Source organism: Myxocyprinus asiaticus, chromosome 30, assembly GCF_019703515.2.
Source record: "Myxocyprinus asiaticus isolate MX2 ecotype Aquarium Trade chromosome 30, UBuf_Myxa_2, whole genome shotgun sequence".
Lineage (NCBI taxonomy): Eukaryota > Metazoa > Chordata > Actinopteri > Cypriniformes > Catostomidae > Myxocyprinus > Myxocyprinus asiaticus.
Genome location: NC_059373.1, coordinates 6,800,132 through 6,817,148, shown reverse-complemented (window position 1 = coordinate 6,817,148; position 17,017 = coordinate 6,800,132). Strand labels below are relative to the sequence as shown.

Here is a 17,017-nt window from a genome sequence, read left to right as displayed (position 1 = left end):
TGAGCATGCACGTCACGTTAAACAAGTTCCAAAGGTTCTCTTGAGTGTTCATATTGTATCACTCCGCCCGCCTGTGTTTTCAGGGCTCATGACAGGAATATGTGTGTAAAATAAAAAAAATAGCAAATCAAAGCGGAATGGAGAGAGAAGTGTGAAATTGTCTGTAGCGAGGAGCGTGTTCTTTTAAAGCTGGTGGGTTTTGGTTGGAGTAATTTCTTTCACACCAAGACCGCAGATGCACGGGACCTATAAACACTGAAGTGGAGCTTAAGAGGAGTGATTTTAAAATGCTTTGAATGTAAAGACGCTAAAATCATGTCGATTCCCTCACATACTTTATTCAGATAATCTTTCAGTTTGTGCGCTTCTTGGCAGCAAGTCTAATTCTTTGGGTTTAGTTGGAATACTTTCGTTGGCGGATTAACCAATTTTTTCTCCACAACTGAATGACACCCCGTGCTGCATCTTCTGTGTTCAACGATGGAGTCTGGATGCGAAAACGTAAGTGATATTTAAAATTGCTTTTGTATCCATTAACTTTGCTTATTTCATTATAAATTATATACTATATTGGATATTTTGCTACCTAAAATATAATAGGATGAAGCAGTGTTGCCAACTTAGCGACTTTGTCGCTAGATTTAGCGACTTTTCAGAACTCTTTAGCGACTTTTATTCAAAAAAGCGCCTGGCGACAAATCTAGCGACTTTTTGGACAAAGCTACCTTCCGTAGAAGAAAGTCGCCAGTACTGCCCCGCGAGCACGTGGTCTTGCTTTCCTGCCCGGACTCGGAGGCACACCTCTCTCTGTGTCTTTTCTGTTCAGTGAGACTGACAGAGAGAGAGGTGAGCAGGCGAGAAGGCGGAGCAGCACAATCAGTTGACCGCACGGCAGCTGACATAGACCTGAATGAGCGCGCATGTGCAAACAGCGTTATCAAGGACCAATCACGAATCTGTATTGGTTGCTCCCCTTTTGCTTTAAATTTAAAGAGTTTAAGTTTATTTTTTGTAAATATGCACATAGTTCTTTTTTTTTTTTTTAAGGGTAATACAGTATGTACGGTAAGCACAGAGAAGCAAGCACATGTAAAGGGCGGACACTATGCAAAATGGAAATAAGACGCGATGACGTCGCGAATATGCAAAGTAGCGTATGACGTCATCTAGCGACATTTAGCGACTTTTCGAGCAGGCTTTAGCTACTTTCCATTGAAACTAGTTGACAACACTGTGTGAAGTTTATCTTTTTAACTCGATAATTTTCTGTCAGAAAGTTACTTCAGAAAGTTTCCCGCCCTTTTTCTAGCTAATTATCGCTCTGTTTAGCTGTGCATTTAACAGAAAACATATCTAGATATAGCTAACTGTGCTATGTAGTATTTTGTCTGAAAGTTACTTGGTAGTTTTTTTGTGTCTAAATTTCCCGCTCTGCTTCTTTTAACGGCGTTAAGGTTTACATTTAATTGCAAATGTTATCCATCAACCCTCATGACATGATTATTATAGAGCTATGAGTCATTTTTACCTAATTTTCAGTTCTTTTTTAGAACATTAGACCTGACAATATGTTATAAATAGCCAGAAATGCCTAAACACAGATAAATAAAGGCTAGTTTGCATCATGTGACGTCAAATTCTTTTTAATTTGATAATAATTAAAATGTGGCCATAATGATAAGATGCCTTTTAACAGGTATTTATTTTCTACTGATTGATGAATATGTGAAAAGTAAACTGACAGAGTGGAATCTTGAGGAATTAATTCATACATTTGAAGATATGTATTAATTTATAATATTTTACAGGGTTCCTGTAGTCATTGCAAATAGGCAACTTCAAATAGCTACATAATGAACTGATCAGACTGATTTTAAATTCCATTTTACATGTAAATCACCACTGACTGAAGTAAAGGGCAGAAACATGACATTTAATGCAACAGTTCACCCCAAACTGTTCTGTCATCATTTACCAACCCTCAAAACATTCCAAATCTAAATCAAGTATATTATATATTATACTATATATTTTATAGAATTATATACAAATATTTTCTTTATCCACAAGGTCAGAATCTAAAGATACTTAAAACATTCAATTAATTGAGGAAAAATGTCACTGTGACACAGTGGAACATTTCAATTTAAGTTTCAAGAATTATACAAACTGAAATTTTAAATAAGGGTAATATTTTGAAGAAAAACACCCCAGTGTATTATTTAGGCCCTAATAATATGTTGGAAAATTAGCAAAGACAGGAGCAATAGGTTCGAAGTCCACTGCTTTCTTAAAGGGATAGTCCACCCAAAAATGAAAATTCTCTCATCATTTATTCACCCTTTTGCCATCTGATGACTTTCGTTCATCAGATGACCACAAATTAATATTTTTAAAGAGATATATCAGGCATGAAGTCAGTGGGTCCAAACACTTTGAATGTCCAACAGTCTTTACAAGTTAATTTAAAGGAAACTACAGCTTGCTTTGTTTCATTATATCTTCATCAAAATATCTTTGTTCTGCATATTTTCTCTTGCAGCTGAGAAGATTGATCAAGAAACTCTCGTCCTTCTTGATGACGTCACACTAACCTCTCTAATCTCAGTTATTGGACTTCGTCTAAAATTCCAGAAGTACCTCAGGAAGGTGCTTGATGTAAGTGCAAGGCTTTAGGTGTAGAAGGCATGGGTTACATCTGCTTTAAATGCAAAAGGTCTTTGGGACCTGATATCAGAATTTTTTATTTTGTATTTTTTTTAATTTATTAATTTTTTGCACATTTGAGAGTTTCACATCATGTATTTTCTACATTTAGTTACTTTCAGTGTGCTCAAGCTGGATGTTATCGCTCATTCAGAAATAGTTTACTGAAAATTTGAAGTTCCAGTTCTAACCAGGGAGATAAAGTTATATTTTATTTTAAAGGAATCAAGAACAGTGCCTGATCCTGGCACTGCTACCAGACAAGAACCCATAATACTAGGGAAAAAAAACAACATGGCCCTGAGCACAGGATATCTGTTTCTGATATTCTGATCAGTCTAGACTACAAGACCAGTCTGTTTTTATGAATGAATTAACGAAACCTGTTTTAATTAAGATATTTTTGAAGCAATATGTGGGGTTATTTAAACGTTTTCTTTTTAGAATGTAAGAGACATCCTTCTGACGACACCTGATGGCAGAGATATTTTGGATAATATTGAAGAGAAGTACTGCATTTCTGATACGGATATTGGTGTCAAATCTGATGGAGCGCTTTGGAGAAAAGTAAGTACACATTTGAATAGAATTTAAAATACTTTATTCCTATAAAATACTTTTTGAGTTGTGTTTAAAGTCTCAGACTGGATGTGTTGACGTCTGTATTTTTTAGTATTTTTAAAATTAAAATTATAGCGTTGTTGTTTTTAGTCCAACTGCAGATACCAAAGTTGAATTGGCTTCATCAATAGTTGAACAGCTTCCATGTCTTAAGGACTGCCAGGGTAAAGGCTATGTGAGTACATTGACATTGTGATGGTGCATGAAAAATGTGTCCAGTTATGGCCATACGAGGTGCTACAACTAAAAAAATTGATGGTTATACCTTCTGCTGAACTTAAGTGGAAATCTCTGTCTGGGGCACCGGAGTAACAGATCTTCACATTTGTAACCAAAGCTTTCACATTTGGATGATATGGCTTTTTTTTTTTTTTTTTTTTTTTCAGGAAGCATGGTTCAATCCAGGTCGAAGTCACAGACTTGCCACAGGCTTCCTTGAGGAGCATCTTCGGAATGTACGGCAAAGGCTCCACAGAGGAAGACAGACTCCTGGTTTCTCAGATTAATTTAGAGAAAGCACCAGATTGGTTTTGCCAGGTAAATATAAAATAGGTTTTGATTGTTTGATTGTGCTTGTGATTTCCTCTTTAAGGGATGTTTAGATATCCACCATATTGATGGGTTATTGATGGTATTGACGTTTATGCACGCTCTCGAGAGTCTTGCCTCAGTGCTTATCTTCCGCTATTCAACAGCGACAACAAACAAACTGCAACACTAGGTAACGTTATCTTAGAGATGGAATCTAGCAAACGGCCGGCTTCCAGCACAACTGCAGCCAGCTACCTGTTGCTCGTGCTCACGCAGACACTTTTTTGGGCTTACGCGGAGTCTGTGTTGTGCTGTTTGTTGACATTAGTGGATTCAACCTCTAAGCTAACATTAGCTAGTGTTGCACACTGTTTTTCACTGTAGAAGAGCAGAGAGGCACTCTCGGGAGCGCGCATACATGTCACATCCTTTACATTTTCCCAGCAAAACCGACCCGCTCCCTTTGCATAAAAATCAGTCTACAGGCTGTTATAGGCAACCTAGGAAGTTGGGGAAGGTCTCATTTTTTAAGTTGTGTTACAAGCCATTCACACATTGGCAGTAAAAAAGCAATTCATACATGAAGTATTAATATATGTATATATCTTACATATAGTAACTTTATGGGGGTTGGGGGGATATAACCAACTAGTATTTCCAATGTCAACTTGTAGCTGCATTACTGTTTAGTAGACTATTCTCACACCTCCCTAGTGTGTGTGTATGTGTGTGTTTGAGGTACATGTCCTGATTTGCCAAAAGTAATTCAAATATGTTTGTAATTACATTTATGCTCATAACAGAGTTATGACAACTTTGGACATAGAGCAGTTCAAATGACTGAGTGGCTTAAAAATAATATCTTGCCGCCAGCTCAGGCTGAGCAATACATGAAAGAGACTGCCATCCACAGGGCCAAATGGATTCGAGATAATGGCACCAAGGGTTTAACAGAAATAGTCAGTGAGTATCCATGTCTCCTCGACACTCCGGGCATGGTAGGTTTAAATTTGAAACAAACATTGGCTCAATATTTTTTTACTTCTTATACAACTTTATTTGCCATTTTTGTCTTTTGTCTGTACTTTAGATATCCCAGGACTTCTCTGTTTTGAATTCAGACTGTGCTTCAAAACTCACAGAAAACTGGGTTCCTGTATTTAAGGATAAGATCCTGCGGTTTGCCAGAAGAGAGAAGCAGGCTCTTCATTTGCTTTCTGATGTAGACACTATGTCAGCAGGTATTTTTCCTTTTGGGTCAATTATTACTTTATAACACCATTTCATACTTACAGATTAATTGCGGTCAGGTTTTATTAAAGGTGCACGCAGCGATTCCTGAGAAACACTGTTGATATTCGAACTCAAATGCCAAAACAAACACACCCCTCCCTTCAGTGCTATTTTGGAAGCTCTGACCCCCAAATCGTCTCGGAGTCTCTCCACCGCTGAATGGCCTCGCCGATGTTGACGCAGTTCCTAGCCCTCGACTTATCATAATCCTTCTTTTTAAGGGTGTGTTCACACTTGTAGTTCGGTTCTCTTGGTCCTCTTGGTCCGGATCAAAAAAGAAAATGTTACATTTAGCCCTGGTTCGCTTAGCGTTCACACTGGCATTTTTAACACCGAACCTAACGATACAAAACCAAAGGCATCAGGAAAAAGTCACAACCTGATTGGACAGCTTTTATGACTTATATTTTCCGATCATCCAAAACAATGCTGGCTGCTGGGCGAAATGCACTCGTTATATTTATATATGTATATATGGTGTTATTTTTACCAGCTGAGAACAAACGAAGAGCTAATAAAATGTGTAAAGGAGTCAAAACAGTACCAGGAATTCCTCCATTGCACACACAAATGAAGATATGCTGCAAAGACGGCTGATGGCTGTTCCGACGCCTGTACCGAACTGTAATGGGCAACATAGCTCCTATGATGAGAAGAACCAGGTATGCTTGAGGTCAGTATTAGGTAAATTACTTACTGTTTTTGGTCTGTTTAGACATCATTGGTCCAGGTTGCATTCATACATCAATCGAACCACACCAGAGTTCGTTTGGAAGCGGAACCAAACCTGCCAAGTGTGAACACACCCTTCATTTATATTCGTCAGACCTTTTTCTCTTGGTCTGTTTCTCAGCCATTTGTCCTCCTTGGAGTTTAGAAAGTTTGCATCAGCCAGATTTCTAATGAATTTCCCTCTCTCTCTGCCCCCACCCCCCATCCTGTGCACGTGCAAGAACTAACCCCCCCCCCCCCCCGTTGCTGATTGGCTGGAGTAGTGTTGTGTAGATCTGTCCAGTCAACTTTGTTTTTGTCGCATTTAAAGCTAGCAGACTGTGAGGAGATATTTGCAGAATTTGACAAAGTGTGTTGGATTAGAATTACTGAGTGCATCTTTAACAAGATGTTTTGTTAACATTTTAAGTGATTTGTTAACATTTTGTTTGTTTTCATTCTAAAGACATACAGAGTGACATCGCTTTACTGGTCTTTCCTATGGTGCTTCCAACATCTGTCCACAAGATTGGAAGGAAAATGTTTAGACCAAGATTCATAGAAACCAGGAAGGCCTTCATAGACATACAGCCTGTAAGTTAACAGCTATTTCTAAAAGCATTGTACTCTACATATGCAATGCTCTGATTTTGCAGTTAATGACTCCTAAAGCTTAAAAAAGCACCCAAACTTTTCTTAGTGTTCACTTAAAGGAACAGTTCTGCAAGAAATTAAAATTCTGTTTTTTATTCTCCCTCTTGTCGTTCCAAACCTGTAAGACTTTTGTTCAACTTTGGAACATAAATGAAGATATTTGAAGAATGTTCTCAGCTGTTCTTGTCCATATAATGAAAGACAATGATGATTTGTAATTTCAAGCTTAAAAAAGGACATAAAGGCATAATAAAAGTTCTTCTTACAGTTCAGGTCATATATCAGAAGTGTTCTGAAGTGATCCCATCACTTTATATGATGATTAGATTGATTATTGATGACTATACACGCTCAAATCACTTAAGTCCGGATAAATGGGCAGGGTTGCATCAGGAATGACATCCGGTGTAAAACGTGCCAAATACAAGATGCGGATCATCCGCTGTGGTGACCCCTGATGGGAGCAACCGAAAGAAGCAAATCACTACACCGATCAGCGAACACACATAACGCATACAAAATGACATCACAAACCTCTGCTAACATCAAACCTCACTGATTCTCAGAGACGTCATGATGGCATAACATTAGGTTTGATTTAATGGCAGTGTTGTAGTTTTTGTATACGCAAGTTAGAATGAGTGTCATGATTTAATTTGAGAGTAAATAATGACTTACTAAAATTTAAGTTGATCATATAAAATGATTGTATTGCTACAGAACACTTCTGATATATGATTTGAGCCACATGGAGAACTTTTGGTTTGGTTGCTTTTGATTACATGGACAAAAACAGCTGAGCTCAAATATCTTCATTTATGTTCTGAAGATGACCAAAAGTCATGCAGGTTTGGAACAATGTGAGGGTGAGTTAAATGATGACAGAATTTTCATTTTTGGGTGGACTATTCCTTTAAATCATTATTTACTCTCAAATGAAAAAAAAAATCATTTATCAATTCAAGCCTGTGGCAGCGGGGGCGTGGTCAAGCATCTCTCCGGAGAGAGAGAAAGCGGTAAGGGCGCTTACACCTGAGTTAAATGATGTCTAACACCTGTCTCTAATTTCAGTGAGCACGGGGAGAGCGGCATAAATAGAGCCACACAGCAGTTAGAGGGGAGAGAGAGCCTGGGCACGGACTATGAAGTCAGAAGTTTTGATGATTGTAAATTTGAAAGTTTATTTTGTAAGCTAGTTTGTGGATGTTTTTAGACTGTGTTTGCCAACAACGTAAAGCCCTGAGAGTGTGTTGTGCTGCACTGAGGAAAATAAAAAAACGCTTACCTGAACCAGGAAATCTGCTTCTCGCCTCCTCCTTCCACTGAGAAGTGTTACAAAGCCCTAATCAAATATGGGGAAATACCAATAACTTCAAACATTGGTTCTTGTCTCTCCTGAGACCAAATGTCATGACATAAGAACCAGTGAGGATTTTATTGATGTAGCCACCATGTTGGATTTCAGCATCGTATACTGGCTGTGCAGCATAAAAAGTAACTGTGAGTCACATGAACTACTTCAATGAAACTAGAGTGCTTTAAGCGTAATGACCAAAACTTCTTACATTGTTGCAGAGTTACAGTATATTTTGTTTTATTTATTTATTTTTTCTTTCCAGATTGGTACCAATATGGCTGAATACCTTCGATGTGCGAAAAACACCACCGAATTTTCATATGTCCTGATGCTTGGAGACAACAACCAGTGCTTTCAAGCCTTTGTTGTTATAAACGGAGAAGCGCTTGAGCAAAACACATTGCTGGCAGCAGTAGATGTTTGCTGTAAGGCATTCTACACCTTAGATGTCAATTTCCCCAAACCGTGTTCCCCAGTGTGGGAATTTTTACAGATTGTGGTGTATGGACTTCCTGGAAATGAATCCCCAGCTATAAGGATTCTGCGAGCATACATTTCTCATACATCTGTCTAAACCTCTTATACTGCTGTAGATGTTCGCATTTAATGCATTCTACACATCCGGTATTAATTTTTCAAAACAGTGTTTTCATCTTAAGCATTTAATATTTATTTTTTTGTATGTTGATTGAGTTTTGTCAGTGCAGAGCCAGGGTCAAGGGCAAAAAACTGTTATGAATTGCTTTTTAAGAATTCATATTTTTCCTGTGTTTTTTGCTCAGCTTGTAGTGTGTTATATTAGAAAGATTGGTTGAATGCAAAAAGTTCATTTTTTATCCTTTGTAATTGCACTTAATTTGCACAAACTCATGCACACACATTGAAAACTGTTTTTAGTTGTGCATAATTGTATACATTTCGGGGTGTTCTCATCAATAAATGTTTACCATTTTATTATTACTGTAGCCTGTGTTACTCTAGTCATTGTGTATGTGTGTTAAAGTGGTTTTAATGACCATGATTTCTGTGTACATTTCCAACCCAATTGGGTTCATTTTAACCCAGCAGTTTTGTCATTTTTAACCAATAGTTGGGTTAAAACAAATTAACCCAGCACGCTGGGTTGGGTTAAATGTTTGACCCAGCATGCTGGGTTAATTTTTTTAACCCAACTATTGGTTAATAAATGAAATTTCTGGGTTAAAATGAACCCAATTGGGTTGGAAATTTACACAGAAATCATGGTCATTAAAACCACAGAAATGGTTCGTTCATTTTTGACCCAGTGCTGGGTTGCCAAAATAACCCAAATTGGGTTGTTTTTAACCCAGCATTTTTTAGAGTGTAGTATAGGCTTAAAACAAACACCATCTAAATGTGTATTTTGGAAGTTTTCTTTCCATTAGAGTAAAACACACGGAAGCAAAATAGACCAAAATCTCAAAATTGACCACTACATGAAAAAAGTGTCCTGCCTTAAACAGTAACTTCATAATTTTGATCGTAGGCTCCTCATCTAATAATCTATCCATTCTATTAGTTTGTTGTATGCTGATTGATCTTTACATGATACAGACAGAAGGTTGCTGCTGTAAGGGAGGAAGGAGAGACAACAAGGGAATGGAAGTAACAGATTTTATTTCAAAGTTCAAGACATTTTTTTGTAATAATTTCAGTTAAGTTGCTGTATTTTTGTATTTTGTCAATCATTTTTTTGCAGTGTTTTTTCATTATTTTTGCAGTGTTTTTTCCTGTAAAATTAACAAAATAGCAGCAACAGCCTTTTTCAATTTAGTGTGAAGATTTCTGTTGATTTTGAAGTGTTATGTATTCCAATAACACCAAAAGAATTAAAACGATTTATTGCCTTGTGCAAAATAAACAAATTATTAGGGAAACTATGTCCCTCTCCTTGGTGCAGTCATTTATTCTAAATATATACTTGAAACTAGTAGCATAGAAAACATGCTCATTGTGGCATATAGTTTTCTTTGCTGTTGCTCTTGTGATAAACCTAGTGAACACTAAAGAAGACTATGGTCTCTGTGTGAACGGATAACAATTGCGTGCTGTGAGGGAATTAAAATAAATTGGTAAGGAAGTCAGAGTTGTGTTAATATATTTAACGTTTTGTTAAAAAAAAAAAAAAAAAAAAAAAATATATATATATATATATATATATATTAATAAATAATTATGAGAAGTGCCCTTTTTTTCTCCACTTGAGCCCCTGCCCCCCAAAATGTCTGTGCACTTCTCTGGAAAAGATCGTATAAAAACACTATGAAACTATACTGAGGGAGTGGCCAAACCTGAGACAGGTGATTTTGAAAGTTGTTCAGCTCATAGCTCAGTGCTCTCTTTTGATAGAACTCTAGAATTACAGGTACAAATTGTGTTTTGAAAAAAAACAGTTCCGATTCTAAAATCTGACTGGACGAGTGAGTTATAAAACAACTATAAAACCTAAGCCTGTACTCGCACATAGTTATATTTGTTCATGATGACATGTTCGTTTCAGTAGTTTCGAGAACATTTGTTGGCAAACCACCCAACATATATTTCTTCCTTGTTTTGAAGAGTTTCTCAAGATCTTTAGATCTAATCTATTAATCCAAGTCAAGAGTTATTTATTGACATTTCTCTCCTGCATGGCAAGATATCTCCTCCAGTATCTCCTGAACAACTGCTACTTTGAAATTATTGGGATTGGGAATTATTGAGAATTTTATTGTTAAGTGGAACAGTTCTTACGCTGACGCCTTTAAAAATGTACCATAAAACTACTTCTTTGTAAAGTATTTTCAGTAAAGTAATCTGCAGGAGTGTTTATTAGGTTCACTTCTCAGTTTATGTTTTCAAATATTATTGGAAAATTCATCATGGCCAAATGTCAAAAATATTGTTCTAAAGAAATTAGTTGTTTATTTAACAGACTGAGAGAGATTTTAAGTGTAAAGACAGACAACATTCAAAAGGACTGATAAAACCATCCGTCTCAGGTGATACAATCACACGTGAACAGTGCTTAATGCTTTATCGTAGTAATATCCACCTTTTTCCCAGGCAGCGAAATTATCCATTATGCTCAGCGCGTTCTTCCAATGCGGATGCAACAGACTTCCCCTTTGCAGCTTATTCCCATTACCAAGCACTTTAATATCACTAACAACAGTCAACAACGGAAGAACAGTGTTTACTTAACGTAAACATTTTCTCACTAATGTCTGCGTATGGACATTAGGTTTCGACAGCAATCCCGAATAGATGAGAATACAATCACACACATTTGCATGGTAAACTTACTGGACTCTTGCGCTCTCTGCACGCACCCTGTGTGTGTGTGTGTGTGTGTGTGTGTGTGTGTGTGTGTGTGTGTGTGTGTGTGTGTGTGTGTGTGTGTGTGTGTGTGTGTGTAAAAGAGAGAGAGAGACACATACATACAGTACGCAGAGAGAGAGAGAGAGAGAGAGAGAGAGAGAGAGAGAGAGTACACGAATATGATGCGCTAGATTTCATTGCGTTTCTTGTTGTGCACTTCAAAATGAAAACAGCCAAATCCCGCACATTTAGGGAATCTAGAAATCCCACCGGATGCTTCATTAAGGTTCTAAAAAGAGGACATGTCCGTGAAAAGGGGGTGTATGGTCCATCATAGGTTCAATTTAAAAAATCTTCCGATTTATGGCATTATTTCTGCATTAACAAGTGCCGCCTTCAACTCTGTCTCTCCCTCATTCACATACACTCACAGTGGGAGATATGAACCTCGTAAAGATATAATACAAAATATAAGGACCTTGGCTTAAATGTTTTTCATCTTTGATATCTTCCAAAATGACAGACATCATTTGGAAATATCTGTCAATGTTTTAAAAAATAGGCAAGTGACAGAGAATTAGTTTAATGCAACCTCTGATTATTACATCTGGTTTGACTCGAAATGTTTCAGTATTGACAGCTTTTGTGGGGGCTTATTGTTGTGACATTCATTTTACAGTAGTTTTTAAGCCATGTGTAGTTGTTATAACTCCCTATAACAGCGCATATTCATCCAGTAACAACTAAGCGGAAGTCTCTCGCCGTAATGGCGACACCCATAGAGAAGTCAGGAAAAAGGTGGATATTAGTACTAGGTGTAAATGGTGATCTGTCTCACCTGACCAATTGTGATTGCATCAACCGACACGAGGAAACAGCCTATTGTGTTCAACTTTATACAAAAAAGTAGTACCCACTGAGGTCATTTTTCTAAGCTTTATTTCAACTGGTCGATCAGCAGACCAACAAGTGTTGACAGGCTTCAGTTAAGCATGAAATGGTGGCAATGACAAGAATCTCTCTCTCAAATCTAAGAAACCTTTCCTCAACCATATTGGGGTATGAGGACATACACACCATCAAGTGATGGCTTGAAGTTGTATTAGTGCACTGTACACCATGCCAGCAAGAAACTGTCTGACATACATTTTGTAAATTCAAATGAGATTATGGTTACAATGGACCATAAATTAAGTAATGACAAATATAATTTTCTTACACCTTTATATAAGTGTAAATATATGACTTTTTGAGACTGGGTGAGTGTATGTTGTTTTTTTTTTACAAATTCACAGTATGCCCACCTCTTCAGACACTACTACACCACTGGCCATAAGGATGGACACCTGGCGCTGAATTACCCCAAACAGCAGGGAGAGGAGCCGGAGATTCCAGTATAATAGCTCTTTTAACTTTTTATTTTTTATTTTTTATTTATTTATTTATTTTTTTTTTTTTTGTGGTATTCTAGCATTAAAGGGATTGTTCACCCAAAAATATTTGTATCTTCAGAGTTCTGGCCATTGTATTGTATGGACCTACAGAGCAGAGATATTCTTCTAAAAATCTTCATCTGTGTTCAGCAGAAGAACGAAGTCATACACATCTGGGATGGTATGAGGGTGAGTAAATGATGGGAGAATTTTCATTTTTTGGGTGAACTATCCCTTTAATGTGCATTCATTGGACAGAAAATGAGGAGTGTTGGGCACAAAATGAGAGGACAAATTGATTTATCAAAATGGACATTGCAAGAGTAAAAATAGATCACTTTATTTAGAAAAGTTGGGAGGCCCAGAGTATTATACAGGAATGGGGACAATACATCATGATAGTACAAGATGACAAATTCGTAAGAAACTGTATGACTTCTACTCGCATAGAGAAAAATAACGAACCAACAAACGATTCCAGATAGCTTACGCACACCTTCAAGATGTCTGTTTCATCTGAAAAGCATTGCATTCTAATTAATATCTGTTAAACATCTTAAAATGATCATATTTACAAATATTCTAAATCATAAATGTCTCAAAGACATCTAGTAAATGTCTTATTGACATCCGAGTGGAAACATCTTTTTGACATATTGCAGATGAGCAAACAACCTAAAAAAAATATGTCTTCCAGATGTAAAATACACATCTTGGTGATGTAAGTGTGCTATCAGGGCAATGTTATGATTTTTTTTATAAGTTATAAATTTAACCTCAAACCCACACCTAACCATCAAGTCTAACCCCCTATCCAAACCCTAAATCTTAAAAAAAAAAAGTGTTGGATAGGAGCTTAGCTAAAATGTGATGCCTGTATTATATCCATTTGAAATTCTCTTTGCTGATTGGTCAGTTTGTATGGGAATAAAGTTGTACCCTTTGTACGAGCCAAGTCGTACAATATCTTACAGTCTTATACAAATTATGAGTTTTTGTGAGCTGCAAGCCCCCAATGTAGTTTTTTTTTATTTTTTTATTCCTGCGCTAACTGAAGTACCAGCTGTTGAGATCTTTAACTACTCTGTAGTTCTTATTTTTTCTGATATGTTCACAAGCCCGACAGGCATGTTCAAGACCAAATGCAGATGCCCTTGAAACGAAATGTTCTCTCCAGGTAAAATACTGCCTATACATGTTCTCATTTTGGTCCATAAAATTGAGATGATCTGCCAGTTCTTTGGGAGAGGGGAAGTCATCTACATGGATGAAGGCTTTGCTCGGTATGAACTGCTCATAGTTCTCTCTGGGCGGGCCAAGAACAACAGGAACCGTACCAAGCAATAGAGGGTTGTACAGTTTTTCTGTAATGTAGTCTCTATGAATGGAACTCTCAAATGACAGGTAAAATTTGCAACTAGACACCACGTTTGAATATTCATCACCATTAATGCGCCTGTTGAAATGTCCTCCAAAAGCCTCCACGTGAATGTATTTCGATAACTCAGTATAGTAATATGAACGCTTATGGTGTGAATTATAGTTACTCACTATCCAGCAGACTAGTTTATCCTTTTGTGGGATTGTATATTTTTTCTCCTCAATTGTGGCCTCTGAGAGCCAACCGTAAGGTACCTGGACATCAGAATCCCGACGATAACTTGAAGTCAAATTAAACAGATCCTTCAGCTGGGGAATTTGTGGTGAATTGGCTGGAGACTCCATATTCATCCATATCCATTTCTGAAATGCTGGTCGAGGTAGTTTTGGCATATTAGATAAATCCCACTTGATATCTCTATGATGAAACCATACACCATGTGCTTGGTTATACATATCTTTGTCATCTGTTAAACGGCAGCCTTGAATATTAAAAGCCGAACTGCAGGGTCCAAAGCCAAAACTATATCCAAAAGGCCACATCCAGATCAAAATAATGGTGTCTGGATCGTCTCTCTTCGCTGTTGCCACTTGTTTTGTTGTTTTAGTAGTTGTCATCTGTTGTCTTTCCAAGATGAAGTTCACAGTGCAGGTGTTGTTTTCTATATGGGTGTAGTTTTGCATCTTAAAAACACTGAGGCAGATTTCTGCAGTGACATTATTCATGTGGATGGGAGCAGCAGGACATTTAAACCAGCTTGTGGTTGGCTCATAATACACATACAAAATTGCCGTAATACATGCAAACAAAATTACAGCAATTATTATGCTCTGATTGCTTTTGGCAGAAGTTATGGACATCATCATTTACTGGTGAAGGAAGAAGATATAGAATTGTTTGATATTTGGCTTCAAGGATTTGTTTAAAATTAAATAAATGAAAAACCTCTAGTTTTGTGTCAGAAAGTTGTGGTCCAGTCTGTTTAGTCCAATAGGTAATATCTAAGAAAGTAGATGTGTATATTTAGAAGCTATAAAATCACACTTTCTAGGCATTATGTAGGCTGTTTCTTGTTATGGACCAAAATGTGGTCCAACCTAATTATTGCTTTCCAGAGGACCAACACTTTAAGACACAAAAGAGATTCGAAGTGACTTTTGCAAGCATGCACCGCAGAATATTAAAACCTGGATTAATGGGACATTTTACTCTTACAAATATGTCAAAGAAAATGGTAAAACAAGCATTCTCCTAGAAGTCTGCACCCTTTACATTAAGGTTCATAACAGTAAACCATCATTGTAGTATAACATACTGAGTTTCAGAGCGATTGGCCTCACCAGCGGTATAAAACGGGTGGTTTAGACTATAAATTCTGATTGGATGAGCCATACCAAAGTGCTCTAGCCTTTGTATAATGCTTATTTAAATAAATAAATAAATAAACGCCACATTATATATTAATGTGTCAACATACAGTTGATAGGCTATACATTGCTTGGCAAGTGTAAACCACATCAAGTTAATGAACCATATTACTTGATGGACGAATTGTTATTTCCGATTTTCATTATTAATAATAAATGTACATTAAAAAATGTAACACCTCTTTTAGCGGTAAAAACAAGTTTCAACGTTTAACGAATTTACAATGTAGCGATTTAAAAATATAAAACCCAGTTTATTTAAGCAGCCTACAGCAATATCTCCCAGAAATTTAACATAAAAATATATATATATATAAAAATACAATTATGTAGGGTAGGCCTACATACAGTATATCATATCATATTTTAGTTGTAATGTGTAGTGTTTTCGACGTTCAGAAAAAAATCAATAAATGCAAATCAGCTGGTCTCTTAAAATAAATACTCAAAGTAAAATAAAACTCACAGTAGACATTCGTTTTGTTTTTGAGGTGTATCTTTTTCCTATTCGTTTTATATTAAATCACAATCAACAGAACTCCGGTAAACTTACCTCTGTCTTTGTAGTCTATCAGAACATTTCGCTGCCCTTTGGTTTTAGAAAGGTGATACCTGTTACTGAAGTCCCTCCCATGTTTGAGGCACCGATTAGATAAGACGATGGAAACAGGCCTATCAGGTTTTGCAGTGAAATCATAAAGTCAAGTTATTGTCCCCTTGCAGGAAATGAAATGGTATATTTAGGAGCTACATTTATGAGAACAGATCGTATAAAAACACTATGAAACTATACTGAGGGAGTGGCCAAACCTGAAACAGGTGATTTTGAAAGTTGTTCAGCTCATAGCTCAGTGCTCTCTTTTGATAGAACTCTAGAATTACAGGTACAAATTGTGTTTTGAAAAAAACAGTTCCGATTCTAAAATCTGACTGGACGAGTGAGTTATAAAACAACTATAAAACCTAAGCCTGTACTCGCACATAGTTATATTTGTTCATGATGACATGTTCGTTTCAGTAGTTTCGAGAACATTTGTTGGCAAACCACCCAACATATATTTCTTCCTTGTTTTGAAGAGTTTCTCAAGATCTTTCGAGATATTTGCGCAACAACTGTTACAATCCACAAATTTTGAGATATATTTTAGAATATTTCTTTTCTCAGGAATGTTTTTTTTTTTAACCCAGCTTTATTAAAGGAATATTCCAGGTTCAACACAAGTTAAGTTCAGTCAACAGAATTTGTGGCATTATGTTGATTATCACAAAAATTTCGACTCGTCCGTCCTTTTCTTTAAAAAACGCAAAAATCTGGGTTACAGTGAAGTCAAAATACATTTTTTGTGGTAATCAATATTATGCCACAGATACTGTCAATTTAGCTTAATTTGTATTAAACACGGAATTTTCCTATAAAACAATGATTTACTCTTGTTTTGGACACACTAGTTCAATGAGCTTCAAATGTCTAATCTATTAATCCAAGTCGAGTTATTTATTGACATTTCTCTCCTGCATGGCAAGAGATCTCCTCCAGTATCTCCTGAACAACTGCTGCTTTGAAATTATTGGGATGAAAGGT

At 36.7% G+C, this 17,017-nt stretch overlaps 5 protein-coding genes across 11 annotated transcripts in view; 1 reads left to right on the top strand and 4 right to left on the bottom strand.

The window, feature by feature from the left end:
* The window catches only part of LOC127420956 (4-galactosyl-N-acetylglucosaminide 3-alpha-L-fucosyltransferase 9-like), an 85,236-nt gene that overhangs the window by 5,535 nt on the left and 62,684 nt on the right, over nt 1-17,017 (bottom strand). Inside the window, exon 2 of one of the 2 annotated variants that reach the window (XR_007893908.1) lies at nt 13,335-13,454. The exons of the other annotated variant lie outside the window; for it this stretch is intronic. The gene's annotated coding sequence lies outside the window, so the exon portion shown is untranslated. Of the gene's footprint in view, nt 1-13,334; nt 13,455-17,017 lie in introns of those variants that run through there. 2 annotated transcript variants of the gene reach the window in all.
* The window catches only part of LOC127420960 (4-galactosyl-N-acetylglucosaminide 3-alpha-L-fucosyltransferase 9-like), a 66,514-nt gene that overhangs the window by 3,169 nt on the left and 46,328 nt on the right, over nt 1-17,017 (bottom strand). The window lies entirely within an intron of this gene.
* The window catches only part of LOC127420964 (4-galactosyl-N-acetylglucosaminide 3-alpha-L-fucosyltransferase 9-like), a 50,029-nt gene that overhangs the window by 25,008 nt on the left and 8,004 nt on the right, over nt 1-17,017 (bottom strand). The gene's annotated exons all lie outside the window — the stretch shown is intronic.
* The window catches only part of LOC127420962 (uncharacterized), a 72,691-nt gene continuing 55,755 nt past the window's right edge, over nt 82-17,017 (top strand). The window contains exons 1-10 of one of the 5 annotated variants that reach the window (XR_007893915.1): nt 82-501; nt 2,543-2,658; nt 3,151-3,273; nt 3,418-3,502; nt 3,714-3,864; nt 4,662-4,856; nt 4,949-5,099; nt 6,329-6,456; nt 7,588-8,016; nt 8,136-8,279. Coding sequence is in view for 1 of the 5 variants with exons in the window: in XM_051663619.1 (XP_051519579.1) it covers nt 3,501-3,502; nt 3,714-3,864; nt 4,662-4,856; nt 4,949-5,099; nt 6,329-6,456; nt 8,136-8,447 (939 nt within the window). In the remaining 4 variants the exon portion in view is untranslated. Of the gene's footprint in view, nt 502-2,542; nt 2,659-3,150; nt 3,274-3,417; nt 3,503-3,713; nt 3,865-4,661; nt 5,100-5,644; nt 5,825-6,328; nt 6,457-7,587; nt 8,017-8,135; nt 8,828-17,017 lie in introns of those variants that run through there. The other 4 variants (XM_051663619.1, XR_007893914.1, XR_007893912.1 and 1 more) reach the window with 4 other exon arrangements.
* On the bottom strand, nt 13,440-15,195 carry LOC127420957 (4-galactosyl-N-acetylglucosaminide 3-alpha-L-fucosyltransferase 9-like). Its single transcript, XM_051663612.1, has one exon. It carries the CDS (start codon nt 14,872-14,874, stop codon nt 13,675-13,677), a length of 1,200 nt encoding a protein of 399 aa, XP_051519572.1. The 5' UTR covers nt 14,875-15,195; the 3' UTR covers nt 13,440-13,674.